Source organism: Macadamia integrifolia, chromosome 8 (genome assembly GCF_013358625.1).
Source record: "Macadamia integrifolia cultivar HAES 741 chromosome 8, SCU_Mint_v3, whole genome shotgun sequence".
NCBI classification, from domain to species: domain Eukaryota; kingdom Viridiplantae; phylum Streptophyta; class Magnoliopsida; order Proteales; family Proteaceae; genus Macadamia; species Macadamia integrifolia.
Window position 1 is genome coordinate 17,487,768 of NC_056564.1, and position 11,409 is coordinate 17,499,176.

General features: G+C 37.4%; 1 protein-coding gene across 1 annotated transcript in view; it reads left to right on the forward strand.

Moving 5' to 3' along the window:
- The window catches only part of LOC122085828 (tripeptidyl-peptidase 2), a 52,290-nt gene that overhangs the window by 30,346 nt on the left and 10,535 nt on the right, over nt 1-11,409 (forward strand). The window contains exons 25-30 of the mRNA XM_042654421.1: nt 1,071-1,156; nt 1,294-1,345; nt 1,437-1,571; nt 1,751-1,822; nt 4,743-4,835; nt 8,401-8,496. Of these exons, the coding sequence (XP_042510355.1) occupies nt 1,071-1,156; nt 1,294-1,345; nt 1,437-1,571; nt 1,751-1,822; nt 4,743-4,835; nt 8,401-8,496 (534 nt within the window). The remainder of the gene's footprint in view (nt 1-1,070; nt 1,157-1,293; nt 1,346-1,436; nt 1,572-1,750; nt 1,823-4,742; nt 4,836-8,400; nt 8,497-11,409) is intronic.

An 11,409-nucleotide genomic window follows, 5' to 3' on the forward strand; every position in this document is an offset into this window, starting at 1 on the left:
TTGTGTACTTCTATCTTCTGAATACTGAACTAACTATTTCCTGCATAACTTGCTGCTTCAAGTTATGTCTGCATAAAGTGTCCAGGACGAATCGATTCTCAAGATGGGAGAATTTTCCAATATTTATGAGCCTTTATTGAATCACTGCATTCTAAACCTTATGATGACCTGGTCATTGTATTCTTTACTTATTTGAAGCAATTATTGTAATTACTTTATAGCTCCTGATTGCTTGACGACCTTCCCGTTTAATCTATTTGCGACATTATTTTTACAGTAGGTTCCTGGTTTATACTGCTAGTGCAGTTGGCTGGTGTCTTGCCTGTAGGGTGCCGGCTCCCAGGAGGTCATGGGTTCGACTCTTCTGTCTTCACCTTGTGGTTTAAGGCACCCCCATCCCACCCCACTTCTTTCCTCTCTCTCCTGTAGCTGTCGTTAAAGTCCCAATGTCCCATGTGGCAGTTAGATATGCTGACAAAAAAAAAGACCTCAGTTTTGTGATTTTGCTATCCTTTTTCTATTTTTCTAGTGTAAAATACTGTTTCTTGTTCACTGGCATAATTTTCACTTTCTGAACATGTTCTGTGCATATTGTATTTGTTTGATGGCTTTTTTTTTTTTCTTTAATTGGTACAAGATATCCATTAATGAGGCTGTAATCCTACAGTCTTCTTATTGTGTGCTGGACTCAAATTATTGGGAATGTTGTAATGTTAAAATAATATTTGAAGGAAACTAAGTCAGCTAGATTTGGCTTCTTTGGCTTACTTTTCACCACAAGATTGAACAGTCCTAAGAGAACAATAATACAGGGATACAAGCGGAGATTTAAATTTAGAGTTTCTTTTATTCAGTAGGCCCCCTAATCAAATATATAGCATCAGCTTGTGATGATCCATTATGATTGTTAAATTATGAAAATAATTATCTCTTATGTTCTCATAAGATGGATATTAAATATATGACAACTATTTGTGATGATGGAATTCAAGTTTAAAATTTCATGACTTCATATTTTAGGACAGCCAAAACAATAATGTGATAACTAGTATTTGCTCTTATGATTCTAGGAGTTCATCCGTCTCAGCTTTTTCTCTCAGCCAGACGGGCCGGTGATGGGAAATGGTAACTTTAGCCCCTCAATTTTAGTCCCTGGGTATGTGTATTTTTTTTTTTTTTCATCTTTTATCCATTTATTTGGCCAAAGTTCCATGTGCCATATACATCTAATGTCTTATATTTTTCTTAAGTTCCATGTGCCATACATTTCATGTCGTGTTTTTCTTACTACAGATCTGTAGAAGCATTTTATGTGGGCCCGCCAACAAAAGACAAGCTTCCAAAGGTATTCCATTTGAAGAAGCATTTTTGGTTTTAAGAAGAATTATTTTATTTTGTACAGCTTGCCTTGTGTAAATTTATCAAATGTTGTGCAGAACTGTCCGGCAGGATCTGTTTTGCTTGGGAAAATTTCTTATGGAAAGCTCTCTCTCGAAGTTAAAGAAGATGCAGGAAATCCCAAAAAACACCCAGTATCTTATCAAATCTCCTATGTAGTACCTCCAAATAAGGTTGGTATGTTTGTCTTCACCTTTTGGCTTTCTACCATGCTAGTCCTACACAACATCAACTAGGTGATTGGGTTCCTATGTGCTGAAGCAATTTTTTCAAGACCTTAAGTTGCACATTAGCACTATAACTTCGGGGGACCTTATGTTTAAACTATTTCATTTATTTTTTGTGGCTGTAGGTTGATGAGGAAAAAGGAAAGGATTCTTCTTCAGCCAGCAATAAGAGTGTGTCTGAGCGTTTGGAGGAAGAGGTATTTGATTTGCTACTTAATAGATAATACACTGGAATTTTTCTTAGTAGTATGCTTGTTGGGTGGGTTTGTTTATATTATGTCTGCATCTATCTTATTCATATCTCTGAATCTCTTTATATATTTACCTGACTCTGTAGTAACTTAGTATCATTTTGGGCTTAAATCTGAGCTACCCTGGTTTGGAAGCTGTTCAAGTGCCTGGGGACTCTTTGCTCAGTATGAAGCACATGTAGTGTTTTCAGTGGGATGCCCTGTTTCCAAGTCATACAGGTGGTGTTTTTCTGCAGTATTTAACTGTAAAGTTGATTGTTTAATTTTTGTCATATTCAGTGAATGAAAATCATCTGTTATGACCCAAACCCAGATGCATGTAAGGGTACAACCCTCGCGAGCACTAATTAAATGATCAATAACATTCCCCAAAATCAAATATATTAGAAGTTTAGAACTCGTAAAAAAGTCTCAACAAAATAAAACAACTAAATCATAAATAAGATATCCCAAACAATACCTACTGGTGGCAATCTGAGATGCGCTCCCAAAATTTAAATTTAAAATCACTTTACCAAAGTTTACATGAAGCATCATCCTACTACAATCATCTACTAAAGTAATAATAAACTAAAAGAAAGCTTCGGGTCGCCCTCGAACTTACTGCATCTCGTACCACTAGTCTACTCCTCTGTAATGTCACATAAATGGAGTGAGCTCACAGCCCAGCAAGATAGAATGTAATAAGGGAACAACACAGAAACAATGACCAAACAACATACAATGATTAAACGAATATTTTTAATTTTCAAAATTATCCTTATATCAAGACACAGCCATTTGCAATAAAAATCCCAGTTTCACACTTAGCCGGCATTGGTGGAAATGAGTTGCTACCATTCCTGGATATGAGAGGAAACTCGGCCCCCACAAATCATACAATCACACAGATGTCACCATACTGTGACTAAATATACACCAATATGCACAGTGGGTATAAGTCCGTGGCTCAACGGAAAACCCCTCTCTGGTCTAGTACGGAGCAATCCACTTGCCCTCACACACTTTTACAATTTCACATTCTCACAAAATCACATTTTAGTCACAATGTAAAAACACCAATCAAAGAAGAGGAATTTTTAAAACAACATCCACGTGTACTCAAGGTCCCTTTTAGCATAATGTAATATGTAACACGTAACATAAGCCACAAATGAATATAACTCAATCTCTACATATAAGTGAATATAACATCAATCATAAGGTTACAACATTCAACAGGCCGTTACAGTCATCTCATGCAAACACAAGTCAAGCATACCACACGCATGTGGTGTACAGTTACTACAGTCCACTTGCTCCCGTTTGCAAAAGTGTTATCTCCACCCTCTGAGTTCCAAGTGTCTAGGAGGTCCCAATCTTAAATTATTAATGCGCTATATTAATTACTATCCCGCCCAAGATTTGGGTCCCATAATAGGTTCCAAGTGAAGAAGCCCGCATATAAAGATCTTAGTTTCATTTGGGTTCCATATTAGGTCCCAAAGAAGAATTTCATATAAAGATTTTAATTTGATTTGGGTCCCATATTGAGTCTCAAAAAGAACCCTAACATTATTGAGGGTGACAAGTTCAACTGGATCATTAATAAAATCAGTTTTAATTTGGGTCCCAAAAGAACCCTAACATTATTGTTGAGGGTGACAAGTCCAACTGGATCATTAATGAATAAAGTAAGGTTTGATTTGGGTCCCATATTGGGTCCCAAAAGAAGAAACCAACAACTATTTGGAATTAGGGATAATAACCGCATTCAATGATCATCCTTAGAAACTAAGAAACTGAGAAACTAAGAATGGAAGGAGGAAGAATTGATACATGAAGTGAACAGAATAAAGCAGTGAAGTAGGCACAATTTTCCCCTTCCACGATCCTCCTTCCCTCCCTTTCTTTTTTCTTTGTTTCTTTCTCTTCTTCCTTTCTCACGATTCTCCTTCTCTTCTCTCTCTTCCTCTTCTTTTATAGCTCACAACTCTCTCCCTCTTTCTTTCTTTCCTTCTCACTCACAGACTCCTCTCTCTCTCTCTCTCTCTCTCTCTCTCTCACGACTCTTTCTTTTTTCCCTTCTATCTCTCTCTCTCTCTCTCTCTCCCCTCTCTCACGTCTCTCTTTTTCTCTTGTTTCCCCTTGTTTTTCTCTCTCCTCTCTTACTGATCTCTCTTTTCCCTTTTTTCTCTCTCCTTCTCTCTCATGTATCTCTCTTCTCCCCACTCCCATGATTTGTCTAATTAGGGTGGGGTCCACAACCATGTAAAAGAAAAGGAAAAAAAAAAAAAGAGAACAGAAAAAAAGATCTTTTAAATAAAGAGAAAAAAGGATTTCATTTAAATAAAACCCCCTTACTACCAACAAGATTTGAACCTAGGACCTATAGTTAGACAAGGTACTAACCACTAAGCTAACATTAAGTCATTAAATAGAGCCTAACTTTAAATATTTGAGCAAGCTTAGAAAATAACATAAAAGAGATATCTATTCCAAGGTTCCAAAATTTGGGGGCATTACATTATCCCCCAAATTCCATTGAGATTTGTAAGCAATTTTTTTTAATTATAATTTGAACCTAGGACCTATAGTTAGACAAGGTATGCTGTTTGAATCCAGCATATCCACCAAAAAGGAATACAAAACAGAATTGTCACTGGCTGAAGCATGAGGATTGCAACCTTGAAGTCATAGAAGGATTTCCAGTTTCGATGGAGTATAAAGAATGAAGGAAGTACTTTGAAGGTCCTATGCAAATGACCTGTTTTTGTTTAGTATCTCATGTTCCTGGCCCATATTTGATGTGCCATTCTGGCATCTAATAATTAAAAAAATCTATATTTGAGAAACTCATAGTATATATTTCTTATTGGCTAATCAGCTTCGAGATGCAAAGATAAAATTTTTGGTCAGCCTGAAGCAAGGCACTGAAGAAGAGCACACGGAATGGAAACAGCTATGCAATTCCCTCAAGGTATGAGTTCCTTCTGTTTTGAATGTGAAGAAGAGGCATGTATAAGTATGATTCTGGTTTATTCCATTGAGATTTGTAAGAAATTTTTTTTTTTTATTATTATTATTATAATTTTGTGAAATTGGAATTTCGACACTTCTAATAACTGTGGGAACCTTTATACATGTCTCTTATTTGTGTTTTTTACTTGTATATTAGTATATCTTGGTATAGGAGAATCTTCTTTTCATATACCAACTTATGAGTTATGATTCTAAGTTTTCTCTGGCTTTAGAAAGGATCTTGACTTTGTTATATGTTTCCATTTCCTTGCTGCAATTAGAAGTGGAGTATGACCCTTGACTTATGTGACAATGTCAGATCAATAACAACCAACTATAATAAAGAAAGGGAAGAAGAAGCAAGAAGAAAGGAGAAGAGGAGAAACCAAGAGAGGGAGAAGACTAGAAGACCGACTTATAGTGGAGGATAGATTGCCTCCAAATCATGGGCCAGCAGTTTATTTATATTAAGAGTCTTTGGTGGTCTAATTACAATAAGTTCCTACTGAACTTATGTGTTATTACATATCCCTGCTAGTAAGAACTATGGTAGACTGTAAGAAAGCAATCTAATACACAATAAGAAACATAATAAAAACTTTAACAACTTACACCAACCTTCTATCCAATATTTTTGAATCAGACTTTATTATCTAAATTGTTGATGGGTTTTGGCAATGGTTTTCCTAGGTGACAAGGCATCGCCTTGATTTTTGACCATTGTCCATCGATTTGATCGCCTTCTCGCCTTGATAACTATGATGGCAAAAATATATGGTGTTGGTTGTTGGGAGAAAAATCTAGTTTATGGAGTGGAATCATGATCAACAGGCAACAGTTGAGGAGGGGTAATAGTTTTTATTTTTTATTTTATTTTTTTGGGTCGTGGGTGGAGCAATACCTTGAATTTCTGACCAGATGTGTGGGCAGGTGAACTCAGTTTTCAAATTCAATTTCCTAATTTGTTTCATATTTCTACGGATGAAAAAGTTGTGGTTGAAGTTGAATGGTATTATAGCACTGAATGCGATTGAGTGGTTTGCGCTTTTTTTTATTTATTTTTTTATGAATAAATAATTCATTACTGAAAGGAGAAGAATATACAAGGGAGAGGGGGGAGGAAAGATCACCCGAGGAGGAACCTCAACAAAAGAAAAAAAGGGAGACAAGAACCAAAGGGGGGGGGTTCAAAAATTAGCCACAATAACAAACCAAGCAAGAAGAAAGGGAACAAAGACAATTATGGGGGGAGAGACAAAATGGAAGAGGTAAGGCCCTAGGAGACAACAATGAGCATGTTCTTTGGGGAATCCCTAACAAATCTTGTCATACAAGAGTTGGAAGTCCATCTTCGAAGGTTCCGCTGCATCCATATATGATTGATGGTAGGCTGGTAGCACAAAAAGCAGGCCTTCCAACAGTGTCATAGATAAGAGGAACCAACAAAAGTCATGTCCACCCAAACCCATTCTTTACTAAGGGGGAGGGATCTCCTTCTCGAAGGCCAACAACTGCTAAGGACTCTCTTCCAAATGATAGAAGAGAATGGGCAGGAGAAAAAGAGGGGACCCGACTTTGCTGCTATATGAGGAAAGACGGCATAGGGAGGCAGTTGGAGTCTTGTAGATTGCTCGCCAAGCGGTGAAACTGTGGTGGGAGATGTTGCCTTTAAACCAGATGATTTTATGCCAATCGATAATAAGGCCAGAGGATCCAACAAGGTCCCAAGCAGAGGCAGAGCTAAACTTACTAGTAGGATAGGGGAGCCAGGAAACAATGTCCGCTCTTCCACGGTGGCTCGGAGGGAGAGGAGGCAAGGAGGACCAGATGTCCGTAAGGGGGGAGGAAAGCAGGGCACCAAACATCATTCCGAATAATGGAGGAGACAAATGCTCTCCCTAAGCAGGTGGAATAGATAATTCTGGGGCTAATCACAAAGAGAACGACGCTTGCAAGGTGCTAGGGATCAAGCCAAAGGCAGGTATTGGAACCATTTCCAATGGAGGAAGAAATGGCTCCAAGGGCAATGGGTCTAGCATAGAGGAAATTGCGCCAAACAGGAGGCATCGATGGCAGGGGAGACAATCCGGATGGAGTCATTCTTAAGGAGATAAGAATACACCCAGGAGACCCAAATACTACTGTGCTTGGAAGCAATTTTCTAGATGAGCTTGAGAATGCCCATAGAGTTGACTTCCTTAATTCTTTTCAACCCTAAGGCTCCAATATTTGGGGCGGCAAACTGAGGCCCAGCTGAGAGGGTGAAGAAATTTTGAGGAGTCTGCCCCTTTCCGAAGAAAGGAGCAAAAGGACTCAATGGTTTTGATGATGGATTGGGAGAGGACAAAAATGCCCGAGCAATAAAGGTACATAGATTAAACTGCAGATTGAGTGAGCTTCAGACGACCCGCATAAGAAAGAAGCTCGCCTTTCTTGGGTTAGAGTATTTTCCTAATGAGGTCAAGCATGGGGGTACAGTGGTGGGCGGTGAAACAGGCAGTAATAAGAGGCAAGCCTCAATATTTGACTTGGAGGAAGCCCAGGGAGAAGCCCTTAAGCCCAGATATTTCACTAAGGTTTGCTCTTAATTTGAGAAGGAATGTCAATGACAGGGAAGTACAACATCTAAATTATTTGTTTCTGATTTTATGTAACACTAAATTTGACTCATCTAAATCAGGTTGGAGAAAGGGTTTTGTGACATTTATCAGGGAATTCTTTGGTGCTTCTGATCCAGAAACGTGAGGAAGTTGATAAAGATCCCTGGTTTAACAAGATATCGGATGATGAATGTTATATAGCAAGGTTAAATTTTTCATGTGGTGTAGTTGTCAAAGATGAGATTTCACAGTGAATGTCTGGATTCTAGGGGATGGCAGTTTCCTAAAAGCTAAATCCTTAGTGAAAATTGGAATCAAGCACTTACTCATGTCTGTTTGCTGCATGGGGAGGTGTTATATATATATATATATATACATATATGTAACTTCTCTTACCCTTTTAGGCATTCCTAATCTGGTTGATTCCTGGACCTGGAGTGGATGGGGCTTAAGGAGGAGAATAATATGTAGCTTGCGTCGGCAGATGTGAGTTGTCAAATGTAGAAGGAGAGGTGCTCTAGAATCGTTGGAAACAAGAAGAGTTCAATTTGAAGATCCTTGGTACCATCAATTGTTTGCTTCAAATATCAGGATTGTAAAAATTTTATGTGGGGCGGATATAATTCTAATGGGTATGTTGGGTCTTTTTTTATTACTGAAGGGGTTGTGTGTTATATATTTTCTGTGTATTCTTGGGTTGTATAACTCCCTTTATGTGTGATGGGTACCTAGCTCATTTTTCTTTCTTTTACTACATAATGCGTTGACTGTCTCAAAAAAAATTTACTAAAATTTTATTAAATCTTAAGGACAATATTTGGGCTGAAATTACATCTCTTGGGCCATAAGTTTCTCCCATTGATTTTGGCTTGAGCTCCACAGCCTCTTTTACTTAGTGACTTGTCTCAATTTTGCATTTTGCAGGATCAATACCCAAAATACACGCCATTGCTTGCGAAAATCTTAGAGAGCTTGGTCTCCCAAAGCAATGATGCATACAAGATTCACTTTAATGAGGAGGTAGTTTTCTATTTTTCTTTGAGACATTAAATTGGTGTGTCTGATTTTGAAATGAGCAGGTATGAAAAGGAAAGAAATCCAATTTTGATATGAGCATGTTTAAAAGAGAAACATGAAAATCTGATTTTGAATTGAGCATGTTCAGAAATATTTCACAATGGAACTATTTTTTGGAGTCATTGTTAAGTGGTAGGCTGAAGAGTTTTCATTTTTATCTTTTGATCATTGAGAATGTGAAAGCTGATTGTTCTAATTCCATATTACCATTTCACTGTTTTTCGGTTAGACGATTCACCTGCTTGTTTTTTTGAGACATAGAGTGAACTGCCCTACTTATGTGGTCTCCATGCTTTTTCTTAAATTTTCCTCATTGAAGGAATGGATTGGACTGGTTGAAACTTCAGATCTGAGGTTTGATTTCATTCTACTCACTCTGATTCTTGAATGAATGCCTTCATTGCTTTTTTTTCCTTTCCATCCCCACCACAGCCTGTGTTAAGAAAGGAGCTCAGGGGATCTGGTGGTACAGCAGCTTAATGTAGACTAGGATAGGGAGTCTAACCAAGTCTCAACTGCAGGATTTTTTTATCAGAAGAACAACCATATAACCACAACAGAATAGCAAAACAAACAGATTAGAAATAAGAAAATCAGATCTGTAATCAGAATTTCGGATTCAAAAATTGGAATTTATGAGATCAGAATATAACCCAGATTAAAGGACTAAATCCGTTACAGGAATATGGTCATAACAGATCATAAATTGTGAAAAAACATCCATAGAAATCAGAAACAACCAGACATATATATCAATCTCAGAAAACAGAACAGATTAGGTTAAAATATCAAATAGGGCAGAACTGTGGGTGATTTGTGTAGCAGGCCAACCAGTGGTCTGATGGGGCCCAAACTGAGATCTAACCACCTCAGATGGGACCTAACACTCGACCAAAAGATGGAGATAATCAGGTGGTTGAAAGCCCTTGAATCAGATATGGATTTGGGAATAAGAAAGAGAGTTTCAGAACTGGAAAAATAGAAAGGACTGCAGATCAGTAGTGTGGTTTACCTGGGATGAACTGAGATGGAATTTGATACCTTGGAGTGCTTGAAAACATTAGGAGAAAATAAAGTAAAAGAGGACCTCTTGGGCTTCACACCGCAAAGAGTCACTTGGATCAAGCACCAAACCGTTCTTCTTTGATCAAACATAAAGAAACACTCCAGAGGAGAAAACGCAGCAGCATCTTTTTTGTTCATAAAATTCGTGGGCTTCTAATGAGCCTTCTCTTTATTTATAATAGTGATGGGGGGGTGATTACAATTTAGTAACTTCAAAGTTACTAAAAAATTGAAATAAAGATTACTAACATCTAGTTACTAAATCTGGAAAAGTAAACTAGGAAATAAAACAACTAGAATTAGAAACTAATAAACTAGGAAATAAAACAACTAGAATTAGAAACTAACTTATGATTGAAAATTAGAAACTAATTAACCACATCTAAAAAGGAAACTAAAGAAAAATAAAACAAATCAGTGAATCCCGTATGCAACCTTAGAACCCCTAGTGTAGGCCCATAAAAGTGGCCTATTACACTCAAAACACATGGGTTCAAAGGCCCAACATGCATGAAACCCAACCCTAGGCTTATTCCTAATAAAACAAACCTAGGTTGGTGAAGAATCTGCATCAGGTACTGGGGAGAAAAGGTGGATGAGGATATATGCAAGGGCAACAGATCCTCATTTTTTTCAAGTTCATCTACTGCCAAGCTAGTTAACTTGGATAAAAAGGATGGATATGTTTTAATTGGGATGGAAATTATAGAAGCTTCTAGCAGGCTCAAATGTTTGTACTTTGAGTGCAAGGGTAATAAATTTTGGAGTTTTTTATCATGGAGTTTATGGAGAGGAAGGAATAACAGAGTTTTTAACACTATGCTGAGCTGGCTCTCTGGGGGAGTATGTCTGGAAAATGGGCAAGTCATCAGTATCCGGCTGAGTTTGCCCATAAATGGTAGACAATTAGGCACTTTTGGTGGTTATTTTATCCTGGAGTACTGAAAACCTAGGGGAGTAAAGGATGCATGTAAAATGTAAATTCAACTTGGAACCATAATGAAGCATCAACCCTATGTGAATCCAAATTTGAGACTAAGATTATGTTCAAACAGGCTCTGTTCAAATAAATTTCTTCATCTTAAGCTATTGTAATATATGCTGCATATCTACCAGACAAAATTCATTATGTTATGAAATTTTTTTCTCCCTCTTCCTTTTTTCTGACCAAACCTTCTTCACAGTTTGAAATTTCAAGGTAATTGCATGCTTCAACTTTTCATGCCTTGGGCTTTTTGTTATCTGTATTAATTCCACAAAAAATAGAAAAGTTGGAATTTGGAGTTTTCATGAACATTGTTGAAATTTCTGACTTGCAATTTCAGTAATTGATTGCTATTTTTTTGAAATTAAAGAAATCTTGAATTTCTCTCTATCTTATTTATTCACCCAAGAGGAAGGGTTTTCGGGAAAAAATTCAACAGCTTACAATATGTATCCTGCAAATTGAAGTTCAAATTGAGAACCAAATCAAAGTCAGTTTTGCCAGTCAAATTTGACTTCAACTATGGGATGGAATTAGACTTTTGATTAATTGCTGACAATCAATTTTAGCTGGTGGTTGAAGGCTTGAATCCAATTAGATCCTTGCTGTATGTTATGTGTAAAAGATACAGCTGCAGCATGGGAATTAAAAGTTTGTCATGGCAAACTGTCAGAATATAGAGTTTCTGTGGGTTCGAAAGAAAATCTGAGATGGATCTAGTTATGGATTGCCTTGTATGAGGTTGGGTCCGGAACCAATAAGCCAAGAAAATGTTTTTTGGGTTTTTTTTTTTGGGGGGGGGGGGG